This window comes from Megascapheus bottae, chromosome 17 (genome assembly GCF_031878675.1).
Source record: "Megascapheus bottae isolate mThoBot1 chromosome 17, mThoBot2.hap1, whole genome shotgun sequence".
Taxonomy (NCBI): Eukaryota; Metazoa; Chordata; class Mammalia; order Rodentia; family Geomyidae; genus Megascapheus; species Megascapheus bottae.
In genome coordinates, this window is record NC_143525.1 from 35,815,429 (window position 1) to 35,829,791 (window position 14,363).

The window sequence follows — 14,363 nt, forward strand, 5'->3', positions numbered from 1 at the left end:
GGTTGCTGGCAATCTCTGGCATGTCTTGGCTTGTAGATGCATTCTTCCCAATCTCTGTTTTCATATTCAAGGTTCCCCTTGTATATTTGAATCGTCCTTTTATTTTTTTAATTATTATTTTGTTGTTGCTGTTGTTGTAGTGTTTGTGGAGCTGGAACTCAGGGCCTGGGTACTGTGTCTAAGCTCTTTGGCTTGAGGCTAGCGTTCTATCACTTTGGACCACAGCCCCTGCCTCCAGTTATTGAGTGGTTCATTGGAGATAAGAGTTACAGACTTTCTGCCCAGTCTGGCCTTGAACTGTGATACTCAGATCTTAGCCTCCTGAGTATCTAGGATTTCAGGTATGAGCCACAAGCATCCAGCCCCCCCTTTTATTTCTATTATTAGTAATTTTCTGTATGTGCCAGTAATAGGGCTTGATTTCAGTGCCTAGATGCTGTCCCTTAGTTTCTTTTACTCAAGGTTAGTGTTCTACCACTTGGGACACTCTTTCACTTCCAACTTTTTGGTGGTCAACTGGAAATGAGTCTCTTATTTTTGTCTGCCCAGCCTGACTTGGAATCACAATCCTCAAATCTCAGCCTTCTGAGTAGTTGACGACAGGTATGAACCACACGTCAGATTCTGAATGCCTGGGGTTAGACTTCAACAAAGGCATATGGGAGGAATGCAATGAAAACCTGTAGTGTCTTTGGCTATAGTTAAAGAAAATTTTTGTCCCATTGCTGCTTAAGAGCTCCATCTCCTCCTGCCCCACCTGGGCTGACAATGGCTTAATGGTTCAGTGCTTGCCTAGCATGCATGAAGCCCTGGGTTCAATTCCTTAGTACTGCATAAAAAGAAAAAGCCAGGAGTGGTACTGTAGCTCAAGTGATAGAGTGCTAGCCTTGAACAAAAGAAGTTCAGGGACAGTACCCAGGCCCTGAATTCAAGCCCAAGACTTGACTGGCACGCACGCCACACACACACGTACTCCTCCCCACTCCCCTCCCACACAACTACCATTGCTGCAGAATGAAGGGCAAAGTCTGGCATTTATGAGGATTTTCACAATCCAGGCTCTGCCAACCCATCCCATGGACTCATTCTCTGAAACAGTTCACTCCTGGTCCCTGTACTGTACACTGCAGTTCCTTTGGGACATGCATTGTTGAAGCTTGCAGGCCCTGTCTTTTGGACAGGTTAGACTTTCCTCTTGGCCCTTCCTAACTTGCTGTTGCTGCCTCTTTCTTTCTTTCTTTCCTTTTTTCCTTCTTTCTTTCTTTTTCTTTTTGTTCTTCTTCCTCTTCTCCTCCTCCTCCCCCTCCTCCTCCTCCTCTTTCTCCCCTTCCTCTTCCTCCCCCTCTTTTTCCTCCTCCTCCCCCTCCTTTTCCTCCTCCTCCTCCCCCTCCTCCTTCTCCTCTTCCTCCCCCTCCTCTCCCTCCTCCTCCTCCCCCTCCTCCCCCTCCCCCCCTCCCCTCCTCCTCCTCCTCTTCTCTGTCGGTCCTGGGGCTTGAACTCAGGCCTAGCTGCTGTCCCTGAGCTTTTGCTCTCTTGGTTCCTGCTGAGCCCAGCTCGGTGCCCAGCTGTCTTGGTGGTTCCCTGAGGCGGGAGCCTCGCCGGCCTTCCCGCCAGGGCTGTCCTCTAACCTCGCTCTTCAGGTCTCAGGCAGGAGCCACCGGAGCCCAGCATTGCTTTGACGGCCCCGCGCTGTCCCCCTGCACGCCCGGCTTGTCCCATCCCGCCGGGTGTTTTGATCGACCACCCCAGGCCTCTCCTTTCTTTAACCTGCGCTTCCTGAGCTCCTCCTGATGGGACTCGCGTCCCTCCGACCCCGCCGTGCGCCCCAGCCGTCACTTCAGAAGCCATGGTCTCTGAAAGGCGCTGTCCTGGCCGGAGGGAGGGGGTCACACAGCAACACAGTCCAGGCACACGAACCCAGAGTCATCTTTATTGCCCTGGTACCAGGGGCCCCGACGCTGGCAGGCAAAAGGGTAGAAGACAGGACCCGAACCGGGGCTGGAGAAGGGCTCAGATCCCCGGGCGCCCCGCGGGCCCGGCTGCCGGGGCGGGGCGCGGGGGGCCCGGGCGGGGCCGGGCCGCGGGCTCTGCGCCTGCGCGGCGGCGGCGGCCCATGGTCAGGATGCCGGCGGCGTGGTTGCCGCTGGCCTGCAGGAGGCGCTGCAGCCGGCCCTGCAGGCCCGGGGGGCCCGGCCTCCGCTTGCCCAGCGTCAGGATGCCCGCCGCGTGATTGCCCGCCCCGTGCAGCAGCTCGTACAGGCGGCAGGAGCACGTCTTCTGCCGACAGCAATCGGGCAGCGGCTGCGCGGCCGCTCCGGGGGACAGGAGCGCGGGGGGCAGCAGCAGCAGCAGCAAGAGCGTCACGGCAGCCCAGGAGGCCTAGGGAGGGAGGCAGAGACAAGGAGGCTGGAGGTCTTCTCTCCTGGCCCACCACTAGCCTCCAGGGCCCAGGCCCTATCCAGCAAGGCTCCTGACCTTCTTCTTCTGGCCCTGTGCTGTCAACTCCTTTTCCTCCCCTCTGTCCTTGCTGTCTCTTTTGCCAGCCCACCCTGCAAGACCCAGCAGAAGATCACCTCCTAGAAGCCAGTTGGAGATTGCCTGGGCAGAATAAATCCCTCACCTGTGGCCACAGGGCTCTGTCCTTGGTCCCCATAGTAAAGTAAAGGCTTACCACTGCACCTACAGAAAGCTGTGTCTGAGTTTGTCTGCTCCTGAAGCTCTGTTGTTTGTTTTCTGTAGGTCATCGGGCTTGAACTCAGGGCCTGGGTGCTGTCCCTGAGCTAGTTTGCTCTACCACTTTGAGACACAGCCAGTTCCACTTATGGTTTTTGAGGGCTTAACTGGAGATAAGAGTCTCATGGAGACTTTTCTGCCCAGGGTTGGCTTCAAACCATGATCCTCAGATCTCAGCCTCCGAAGGAACTAGGATTACAGGTGTGAGTGACCAGCACCCAGCCAGAAGTTGTTTGTAATATGGAGAAAACACAGGCCCTATTTAATGTCACACTCTTCACCCCCATGCCTACACAGCAGGCAAACATATAGACACCCATGATAAGCAGGACTCTAGGCCTTCTGCCCTTGAAGGGGAAACTGGACCAGTTTTGCACTCGTTAGAACAAAGCTGCCTCTACCTGTACAGTGTAGGGCTACTGGGAGAATGAGAAGACAGGTACAAATAGCACTTGACAGGCACATAATAAATGCTCAACAAACACAAACTCTTAAGAGGGCAGGGCACAGGCCATGATGTTCGTTAAGGCACATTAGTGGCCAAGAGTTCCGCATTAGGGACACACGTCAGCCCTTTCCTCCAGCCCCCTGAGCAAGCACTCCTATGGTATCTTTACCTTTGTGGAAGGAAGCTTCATGGTGTCTGGAGCTCAGGGTGGGTTAGGCCAGAAAGGAAGTGTCTCAGTGCAGTGGTCCAAATAGCTGTGAAGCTTGAGACCAAGGACTGCATGTGACACACCAGCAGTGGTCGGGGGTTTATAGTGCTCAGAGGTGGCGGGGACACGAGACGCGCTTGCGTCTTCTCCAGAGTCACACAAAGGCGAGTCTAAGATTGGTGTCCCACAGTAGGGGCCGTCTCCAGGTTGGGCAGAAGGAATGGCGGTGGAGGCGTTAGGAAGCTGAAGTTAGATGGCTGTGACCTTGGTTCCCCTTCTTTGTCTGTCTGCCTGCACCTTGGAGATGGGGTGGTCTCCAAGCACTAATGAGGCCACCTTGTACCCAGGAATCTGGCTGCACAAAACAAGCCTTCGCTGGGGCACTGGCTTGGGACAATGGGGTAAGGGGAAGCTACTAATTAGGGGCAGCATTGTGCCCTAGGCCGCATTGTATTCAGTCACAGCAGCCTCCCCCCACCCCTTCCCGTCACTGCCTCCGTGATCTGTGAGGTTCCAGAGCCTTCTTCCTCCATGGAGACGACTCCTGAGCTGCTCTCCCCTAGGGCCCAGCTTTCCTTCCCATCTACCCATTCCACCAACCTTCACAATGGAAAAGAGCCACTGCAGGCAGTGGAAGCAAAATGCAGCCAGGCCTAGTTTGTTCTGGGAGCTGGTGGGACGTCTCCCCTCATTCCTTCCTCTTCCCCCATCTCCATGGAATTGGAGACCAGAATCTCATGGATTTTCCTGTCCGGGTTGGCTTTGAACTATGATCCTCAGATGTGAGCCTTCTGAGTAGCTAGGATTACAGGTGTGAGTCACTGGCACCCGGACCCCTTCTCCATCTATAGTGGTGGAGCCACTTTAGTATGAAAGACTCATAGCTTCTCCACTTTAGGGCACTGTTACAGAGCCCCTGTTCTGGGCCAGCCCCAGGTGGGCACAGATGCAGCAATGTGCATAGGCCTTGTTTTCAAGATACATGTAAATCTGGGTGTGGTGGCATTGGGCATAGAGCGAGTTTAAGGGAGGGAAGAATTCTCAGTCATCAGCAAAGATTTCTTCCTGGGTTGCCAGAGATGGGGAGAAGAAGAGTGGCAGGAGGTGGGAGGTTCTTGAAGGAGTCTGAAAAGACGACAAATAGGTTAAAAGAGCAGGCATGCTTCAGAAGAGACAACATGATAAAGGGTTGGAGGTGATAGTGCTATGTTCATGAGGCATGGGGAAATAGCACTCAGAATATGGAGAAAAGAACAATGGCGGGGCCAGGAGTTTGGCCTAGTGGTTAAAGTGCTTGCCTAGCATGCATGAAGACCCGGGTTCAATTCCTCGGTACCACATATAGAAAAAAGCTGGAAGTGGTGCTGAGGCTCAAGTGGTAGAGCTCTAGCCTTGAGAAAGTCCAAGGACAGGGCTCAGGCCCTGAGCTCAAGCTCAGGACTGGCAAAAAAAAAAAAAAAAAGAACAATGGCTGTGTGGTCCTTTTTTTTCCTGTGCCAGTATTAGGCTTGAACCCTGGACTCTGTACTCTCACTTGACTTTTTCACTCAAGGCTGCTGTCTACCACTTGAGCCACATCTCCACTTCTGGCTTTTTATTACAATCATTATTATTAATTGGAGATAAGAGACCCTCAGACTTGTCTGCCTCTGCTGGTTTCAAACTCTGATCCTTATACCCAAGAATCTAGTGAAGGATTCGCCCCCACCCTGTTTTCCCTGCTTCATACAGATACCAGACAAGCCACCAAAGATATGAGCAGACTGCCTGACACAGGCAGGGCAATCTGACCTGAGTCAGATTGTAAACATTCCTTTGTGGGCCTAGCCTATAAGGCTCTGTGGCTGAGCTGGGAGGCCAGGAAAGGACTAAGAGGTTGGAAGACTAAAAACTGTATCCTGTGAAGGTCAAACCATCTAGGCAAGACAGATGTAGAGCTGTTTGAACATTTAAAAAGCTTGAGACCTTAAGGGAATACTTGCCCTGCGCTCTGGCTGCACCTCTCTATACTAAACTCATGTAACCCCTGGCTCCTTGCTCAAACCCTACAAGAACCCTGACTCCAAACCCCATCCACACCCCCCCAAGGTCTGTGTCTCTGGCTGACAAACAGTCCTAGTCTGGCCTATTTCCTTCCTTCTCCATTTTCCTAACAGCTAGGATTACAGGTGTGAACCACCAGCACCAGGCAAAAATGTCCGAAGGACCTAGTGGTTCAAGTTGATTGGTCTTCCTCTGTGGATGGAGAGCTGCCAGGGGTGGGGTTGAACTAGGAATGTCATGGGCTGATGTGGGCTGGCTGGGAACAAGGGAGTGGCTCACCAATGGAGTCCCAGGAGGGATTGAGTTGCTGTTGAGAGGTAGAATTGGAAACTCTACAAATCATCTAAAACAGGGCAGCCTTGATTTAGGAGCTGTGGGGCTTTGGGGAAACCTTGCAATATGGGAGGCTCAGTCTCCTTACTGCCGTGGCCTCTACCAAGGTGGCTTTGAATTTGCTTCCTGCTGTGAGACTTTGCAATTTGAACTATAAGGTATAGCTCCCCCTTCACCCCAATGTGGAAGTGATTGGGCGTGTTCCATCAGTAAAGGTCCCCAAGCTAAGGCCGGGCACAGAGAGCTGTGAACAGCTTTTTCACCTTTATGCTATGCTTAGGACTCTGGGGGGAAGCTGACAGGCAGTCTGTATTTTCTAGGTTGCCCTAAGCAAGAAGGTTGCCTGAGGCTCTGGGTTCAATTCCTCAGTACCACATAAGCAAATAAAAGCCAAGTGGCTCAGGTGGTAGAGTGCTAGCCTTGAGGAAAAGCAGTGCAGAGGTAGTGCCCAAGATCCTGAGTTTTAAGCCCCAGGACAAGAGAGAGAGAGAGAGAGAGAGAGAGAGAGAGAGAGAGAGAGAGAGAGAGAGAGAGAGAGAGAGAGAGGGAGGGAGGGAGGGAGGGAGGGAGGGAGGGAGGGAGGGAGGGAGAGAGAGAGAGAGAGAGAGAGAGAGAGAGAGAGAGAGAGAGAGAGAGATTTGCCTCACTCAAAAACAATGCTGCTGAATTCTTTATTCATCGACTCCTGTTCCACACAGATGAAAGACATTAACTCCAATTCCTTGTGGCCCACCCAGTAAATGCGGACAAGTGCAGGACAGTGCCCAGAGAAGAGCACCAGGCTGAGAGACACAGGAAGCCACTGGCATGCCTGGGAATGCACCAGTAATGTCCTCCAGAGCTGGCATGGTAGAGATGGGCGAGCACTGCTGCATGCTGCTACAGCCTCCTAGCTCACACCTCAGAATTCCCTGACAGAGGCCAACGTATCCCATTAGGCCCAGGCTCTGATGGGCCAATGTCAAGTGCAGGTCTCTGGCCGAGGACTCTCCATGCAGTGAGGCCTCAGAGGAAGGAGGCAGGCTGGAGCTGTGGGTGACAGAGCCATGGGCACCCATGGCTCAGGATACCACCCTTCTCTGCAGGACCTGGGCCAGGTGCCTGTGCCTAAGGACCCGGGGCATGGAGGGAGGGTAGGAAGACGAAGGGCAGGAGGCCATGGCAGCCCGGAGTGCTTGGAAGGCCCCTGGCCCCACCAGGTGGACCTTGGCAGGACCCACGCTGCCTCGGAACCGCAGAGACTTGTAGTAAGGAGAGGCTTCCTGGAGGCAGTGGTCAAGCTGGGAACAGAAGGGGCAGAATGAGGCTGGTGTGAAACTGTGTATGTATGCCTATGACTATGTCAAGGGAGGGGGTAACGGGCATTTAGCACCTCTCCCATCCTGAGCCCCGGAAAGGGGCTTCTCCTCTCTAGCTGTCTTTCCCCAACACTGCCCTGGGGATGTGCAGAATGGAGACAGACCCCGTCCCCATCTCTTGTACCTTTTCTCGATTTCTTTCAGACAGATTCCGCAGGCCCCTCAACTCCAAAAACACCTCGTAGTGAGGAGCAGAGCCCTCAGCTGAGTCTGTAGACAAATTCCACATAGTTCCTGAGAAGCGGGTGGTTTTCAAGGCCAACACCCTTTGCCCCAGCTCTTCTCCCCCCTTCTGAAGTTCATGCGGTGGTGACAAATGGAAAAGAACCTAGAGCCTAATCTTCAGTGTGAGACAGGTCAGGAAAGGAAGTAGGTGAAAACTGAAGCAGGAAAGAAGGGAGTTAGATCCAGAGAGACTTTTGCTAGGAGCAGGGAAGCAAGCTGACCCTTGCCTCCATTTTAGAGGTCTCCTGGCCAGATGGATGGAGATTAGGATGAGAATGGATGGAGATACTTACCCAGAATGCTGCTTTCCACACAGAGATGGTCTAATAGCTTAGCCCCTGGCCACAGTCTCACTGCCTGGGCCAGAGCCTCAGAGAATATCTTCTCATTAGTAATTTCTCCCCGCACACTCAGGGTCTGATCCAGCCTGGGGAGGGAGAGGGCAGAGGCAGTGGTGCCTAGTATACAAGGGCAGCCCCTTTGCATCTCTCGGTTACTTACCTGTACATGAATCTCACAACTGGACACTGATTGTAGGTACTAACCACCTGTACCACGTCACCCAGGCGGCACCTGAGAGGGCAGGGTTGGGAGAGAGGGTGAGCTCCCGCCCTCGCTCTCCCTCCTCCCCCAGCAGGGTATCAGAAGGCCTGATGGGGCAGGGGCAGCTGATCACCTGGTCAGGGAGATGTGGTCAGTCAGTACCAGCTCATACTCCTTGCCCCTTTGGGCTTCAGACAGAAGGAGGGTAGGAGCTGTCTCCTCTTGGGTTCCTTCCTTGATTGGGAGCAGTTCAATAAAAGGGGGCCCGGGGTGCAGGAGGTAGAGCCCCTGGTGCTTCTCTGGCCAGAAGTTTAGGCCTATCACTCCTGCGGGGAGCAAAGCAGCCTCCTTGTCACCTAGTGGTATACTGACACCAGACAACAGCAGGCCACTAGGCCTCATCCTGGACTCCAGCCACCCTCTTCTCTGAGCATCTGCTCCTGAGGCTGTCCTGCCACCCTTCCTCCCTATCCTTCCTGTCCCTCCTGGGAAGAGGCAGACAGAGGGCTGTGGCTATGGAGGTAGCAGAGCTGAGAGCAAATCCCAAACCTGGAGACTTTGTGCCTCTCTGTGAAGTGTTTACACATCTGGAGTGACAGCTGTGAATCCCTCCTGTGTCCAGTGAATAAAGGATTCAAGGAGTCCATAGGTCTCAGTGTATGGTAGCTACTGCCCTGTCCCTGCCCCTGCAGCCCTGCATTCAGCTAACCTCCAGAAGCAGCATAGGCGGGAGAAAAGAAGGCTAGCCCTCGACACCACAAAGCCCCTAGGGCAGCCACTGCCTCAGCCTGGCCTCCTGCATCCAGAGTCACCACCACCTGCAGCTTTGGCCATAGCCGAAGGGCCAGTCCTTGGGATCCCTGCTTTAGGGCTTCCCGCAGCTCAGCTGCCCGACTGGGAAACGGCCTAAATAGGCTCCCAGTAGCGATCATCTCTGCCAGTTCTTCGCCCATGACCTCCAGGTCTGAGAAGGTGTCCAGGAGTTCAACTGCGGTTCTAGCCTCCAGTGCCCTCAGTTCTGGGCACCTGAGTGTCGCCAGCAGCTGGATCTTAGGGTCAGTGATCTTTGGGGCTCTTGCCCAGGTCAGGAATATCCCAGGCCAGAAGAGAGTACTGGGCCATGGGGAGATGGGGGTCACACACATAATCCCTCCTGGAGCTAGTGCTTCTGGGTGGGCCTTATTTAGGGCTATAAGACCCAGCAGGGTGGCCTGGTGGGAGGAAAAAGAAAAGCTGTTAGGAACCAGGTGCCAGTGGTTCACGCCTATAATCCTAAGCTACTCAGGAAGCTGAGATCTGAGGATCATGGCTCAAAGCCAGCACAGACAGGAAAGTCTGTGGGACTCTTATCTCTAGCTAGCAAAATAAAGCCAGAAATGGAGCTGTGGCTCAAGGGATAAGAGTATTAGCCTTGAGCAAAAAAGCTCAGGGACAATGCCCAAGCTCTGAGTTACAGCCCCAGACCATCACAAAGAAAAGAGGGAAGTAGCAGGTGGCTAAAGAGGTAAGGGGGTAGCCTTGAGCTGAAAAGCTCAGGGGTGGTGTCCAGGCCCACAGTTCAAGTCTCATGACCAACGAGAGAGAGACAGAGGGAGAGAGAGAGGGAGAACACGCTGGCCTTTGGTTTGACTTGATACTCAGACTGTAAATGCCAGTCTGGGTTTGAGGGTTTGGCAGTAAGTCGGGGTCTTGGTGCACTAGGATCTGGCCCATTCCATTTTACCTGCAGGGAGGCCTCTCCTGAGTACTGGTTGGATGTAGGTGGCAAGAGGTGCGCCTCATTTTCTTCCTCTGCGGCTTGGCTGGGATTGGTCAATGGAAGGTGATTCCGGAAAGCGTTCATGTCTGTAGCCCCAAAGACACAAGAAATGCCTCATGAAGATGCATAATTTCTCAAGAGTTTCAAGCAACACTGGTTGAGTTGCTTCTGGAAGGAATCCAGCTCAGGGCTTGTGACAGGGGAGCATCCAGAAGAGGTGGGGAAGAAGTATGAGTAGAGAGAAAAAAATAATGGAAAGACAAGATCATAAAAGGACCAGGGATAGCTAGATGTAGTGGCTCAGGCCTGTAATCCTAGCTACTCAGGAGGCTGAGATCTGAGGATCTCGGTTCAAAGCCAGCCCGGGTACTAAAGACCATGACACTCTTATTTCCAATTAATCACTAGAAAAACCAGAAGTGGCTCTGTGGCTTAAGGGGTAGGGCAAGTAGCCTTGAGCTGAAGAGCTCAGGAACAACACCCAGGCCCAAAGTCCAAGCCCCATGACCCCCCCCCCCCACACAAAAAAAAAGCACCAGGGTATACACCTGTTGTCCTTGCTACTGAAGAGGCTGTGATCTGAGGATTGAGATTCAAATTCAGTGCAGTCAGGAAAGTCCATAAGACTTATTTCCAATTAACCAGTGAAAAGCTGGAAATAGAGCTGTGGTTCAAGTGGTAGAGTACCACCAGCCTTGAGTGCAAAAGCTCAAGGACAATACCTAAGCCTTGAGTTCAAGCCCTAGGACAGGCATCAAAAAAGAAAAAGCCAAGGGACAGGACCCAGGTTCTGAGTTTAAGACCAAGTACCAGGGAGGTCCTGAATTCAAGCCTGAGTACCAAGACTCTCTCTCTCTGTAAGAAAATTCATCTTATATGAAATGGACAACCAGTCCTGGGCCCAGGTGGGTCTTTGGGGAAAGCTGCATTGAGCTGCTAAGGGGAGTTTTGGTGATGTTTAGGTTCCAGAATCTGAGTGTACTGAGGGATTGCTTTCACCTCCCAGCCCCTGGGAAACGCACCTGTGGCCTCCTGAGGGGAACAGCGGGGTTCTCTGGATTTCTGTAGACACCAGGCCAGGGCCTGCTGCTGACTCTCGTCCCCATGCAGTGTGCTCTGATCTAGTCTCTGCTGCTGCCACGCAGCGGCCCAGCTCACCACCTTCCATGCCAAAAAGTGCTGAAGGTTGATGATCCAGACCACCCTGGTTGGGAGGGATACATGCTCCTCAGGCAAGGTGAATTTGGGCAGGAGAAGCAGCAGCACGAGCAAGAGCAGGGGCAGCAGCAACAGCAAGAGCAGCAGCAGCATCTCCACGCAGTCCCGGGAGGAGATGGCTCTTCTATCTACAGAAAAACCAAGGGGAAGGAAATTACCAAGAAGCCACTGCTGGGCAAGTGGTATGGGGCAGCACACCAAGGCTGACCTGAGTTCAGATCCGGCCTCTGCTGCTCAGGGGTCCTGGGTTACTGGTGCTGAGCTCACTTCCTTAGCCTACAATAGGAAGAATAATTAGTTCCTGCAGAAAGTACAGAGTGTGGGGCACAGGCCTGACAAAGCAACGGCTACTTAACAAATGACACCTTTGGCTTTATTTCCTCCCAGGATCCTCCCGGTCCCAGCTCAGTGTCCCTCTGAAGCCCTAGGTCATGAAGGCCAAATCCTCAGGCACCTCTCATGCCCTCTTCCGCTTACTCCCAGCTCCGCCAAGCCTCTCAGTGCCAGCCAGCTCAGGACACATCCGGCCAGACAGGCTGGAGGGATGGCTTTAAAGGGCTGGACACAGACGAGGAAATCCGGCAAGAAGAGGGAAGAAGCTGGTGCCGGTGGGGGTGCTCTTAAAGGGACCCAACACCTGAGGGAGAATACACTAGGGGCTGGCTCAGGTGAGGGAGTTAGAGCCAGAAGAGTCTCAAACATGGGCAGGTGAAGGAAGAAAAAGCCTAGTGTGGAAAATAGACCAATTAAGCAGCTTGAACTGGGAAGGGAAGGGACTCTCCATCCTGGAGCAGGTTCAAGTCTGAAAACTGTTAATAACTATAAGCTGCCAGGCCGGGTGTGGTGGCTCACACCTGTAATCCTAGCTACTAAGGAGGCTGAGATCTGAGGATCAAGGTTCAAAGCCAGCCCTGCACAAAAGGACCCGATGCTCTTGTCTCCAAATAACCTCTAGAAAACAGGGAAGTGGGGCTTGGCTCAAGGGTAGGGTGGTAGCCTTGAGCAAAAGAGCTCAGGGACAGCGTCCAGGCTGACTACAAGCCCCATGACCCACAAAAAAAAAAAAAAAAAAAAAGCTGCCAGGCCTCACTGACCAAAGGCTCAGCTCTGCAATCCTAGCAAAGCTGGAGGCTGAAGAGCTGAGGATCACAGCAGGGGCCGTGACCTTCCTATCTCCAGTTAACCACCCAAAAGGCCAGAAATGGAGCTGTGGCTCGTGGTTAGTGTTGAGAAAAATAAAAAGCTCAGGCCTCTGGGTCTGGGCCTAGGTGCTATCCCTGAGCTCTTCAGTTCAAGGCTACCTACCACCCAACCCCCTGAGCCACAGAGCCACTTCTGGTTTTCTAGAGGTTAATTGGAGATAGGAGTCTCATGGACTTTAGTGCCCAGGCTGTCTTTGAACCTCGATCCTCAGATCTCAGCCTCCTGAGTAGCTAGGGTTACAGGGGTGAGCCACTGCGCCCAGCAATTTCTCTGTTCTTCAATAGTGATCCTTTATGAGACTGACGCACTCCCTGGTGCACTAACGAGGCACCCAAGGTGATCCTTTACATCTCAGCCTCCTGAATAGCTGGTATTACAGGCATGAGCCACTGGCGTGTGGCCAACTCTCATGACTAAAGAAGTCTTAAACCAGAATATGATGTGTATCACAAGCCATCTGAAAAGAAATTACAAAGACAGAAGGAGATCTCAGTCTTTTATAGACAAGCAGATGTCCTCTATTACACATTTCCAAGATAAACAAAACCTGTCCTTAAGACAACTTGACTGCACTGTTTGTTTGTTTATTATTGTGTTTAACAAATACTTCATCCAGGCTATACCAGGTTAATTGGCATGTCTGTTAATTTGTTGGCTTTAGCTCAAGGAAAAACAAACTACTTGTATCTTTTTGTTTTGTTAATTGTGGGGCTTGACCTCAGGACCTGGACACTGTCTCTGAGCCTCTTTGTGTACAAAGATTAGGGCTCTACCACTTTGAACCACAGTGCCACTTCTGGTTTTTGAGTGGGTTAATTGTAGATAGAAATCTCACAGGAACTTTTCTGCCTGGGCTGTCTTCCAACCTTGATCCTCAAATCTCAGCCTCCTTAGTAGCTGGTATTACAGGGGTAAGCCACTGATGCCTCGCAAACGTTATTTAGTTATTTAGTTTAAGCACTGGGGATTGAACCTAGGATGCTACACTTTTTCACTGTGCTGTTTCCAAGTGCCCTTTCTTGTGTCTTTATGACAGGAGTTGAGTTTGCAATTTGGAGCAAGGCATTTGTACAAGTTCAGCTCCCTTCCTCCTCAACCATCAAGTTGGAAAGTTGTTCTTGGTACGGTGTTCTCTGAGCTGAAGAACAGCTGCCCTACCTCAGCATGGAGTGGGGTGGCAGAAGCCATGAGCAGATCATCTGCCCATCCACTTTTGTTGTGTGCCATGCTGGGACATCAACCTCAGGGACACATTGCAGGCTAAGCAAGCGCTCTACTGAGCTGCACTTCTAATGCCTTCTACTTTATATTTATTTTTGAGTTGGTACTGGGTCTCACATTCTTGCTTAGCTTTTATCCTTCAAGGCTGGAACTCTACTACTTGAATTACACCTACTGTTCTGACTTTTGGATAGTTAATTGGGTATGTAATAACCTAGCAGGCTTAGCTGCCAAATTGTTTTTGTTTTTGTAAAAATGTTTACCTGGGGCCGGGAGTATGGCCTAGTGGTAGAGTGCTTCCCTAGCATGCATGAAAACCAGGGTTCAATTCCTCAGTACCACATACATAAAAAAGCTGGAAGTGGTGCTTTGGCTCAAACCTTGAAGAAAGCCCAAAGACAGAGGCTCTTTTTTTTTTTTTTTTTTTTTTGCCAGTCCTGGGCTTGAGCTCAGGGCCTGAGCACTGTCCTTGGACTTTCTCAAGGCTAGAGCTCTACCACTTGAGCCTCAGCACCACTTCCGGCTTTTTTCTATGTATGTGGTACCGAGGAATCGAACCCAGGTCTTCATGGATGCTAGGCAAGCACTTTAACCACTAGGCCAAACTCCTGGCAGAAAGCCCAAAGACAGAAGGACGACAGCACTCAGGCGCTGAGTTCAAGCCCCAGGACTGGCAAAAAAAAAAAAAATGCTTAACCTGCTCAAGCACCTGTGAGTGGTTATGACCCCCTGCATGTGGTTTCATCCTTGTGGTCATTGACTATGGACATCATAAGGCGAGGTCATATGGTGACTACCACCCGTGTGTAGTGTTGACCTTTAAAAGCTCAGCCCCACTGAAAGGGAGGGGTTCTCTATCAGCTTGAAGGTGGAGAGTAGCCACTGCGCTGCTATTAAAAGGACTCCTAGCTCGGTTCACTGAATGTTAGTTTCTCTATTGCTGGGGGAGGGGTTCGAGACCCCCCCCCCCCAAATGGCTGGGATATTACAGGGTATAAAAGTCTACTGGATTTTCCTGCTCAGTGTGGCTTTAAATCGGGATCCTCAGTAGCTAGAATTACAGATGTGAGC

General features: G+C 52.0%; 2 protein-coding genes across 5 annotated transcripts; both read right to left on the reverse strand.

The window, feature by feature from the left end:
• Positions 1 to 1,948: 1,948 nt before the first annotated feature.
• Positions 1,949 to 3,447, reverse strand: Hcrt (hypocretin neuropeptide precursor). Its single transcript, XM_090351726.1, has 2 exons — positions 3,351 to 3,447; positions 1,949 to 2,379 (listed from the first exon to the last, which is right to left on the reverse strand). Exons 1-2 carry the CDS (start codon positions 3,369 to 3,371, stop codon positions 2,011 to 2,013), a joined length of 390 nt encoding a protein of 129 aa, XP_090207852.1. The 5' UTR covers positions 3,372 to 3,447; the 3' UTR covers positions 1,949 to 2,010.
• A 2,983-nt stretch (positions 3,448 to 6,430) lies between these two features.
• On the reverse strand, positions 6,431 to 11,406 carry Ghdc (GH3 domain containing). Of its 4 annotated transcripts, none has more exons than XM_090350887.1 (10): positions 11,323 to 11,406; positions 11,077 to 11,144; positions 10,673 to 10,996; positions 9,615 to 9,736; positions 8,601 to 9,102; positions 8,025 to 8,217; positions 7,850 to 7,921; positions 7,642 to 7,775; positions 7,248 to 7,333; positions 6,431 to 7,045 (listed from the first exon to the last, which is right to left on the reverse strand). In XM_090350887.1, exons 3-10 carry the CDS (start codon positions 10,959 to 10,961, stop codon positions 6,827 to 6,829), a joined length of 1,617 nt encoding a protein of 538 aa, XP_090207013.1. In that variant the 5' UTR covers positions 10,962 to 10,996; positions 11,077 to 11,144; positions 11,323 to 11,406; the 3' UTR covers positions 6,431 to 6,826. The 4 variants fall into 4 exon arrangements, with proteins under 4 accessions (XP_090207013.1, XP_090207012.1, XP_090207015.1 ...); XM_090350886.1 differs by having other exon boundaries at positions 11,234 to 11,406; XM_090350889.1 differs by lacking the exon at positions 10,673 to 10,996 and having other exon boundaries at positions 11,027 to 11,144.
• Between the last annotated feature and the right edge of the window lie 2,957 nt (positions 11,407 to 14,363).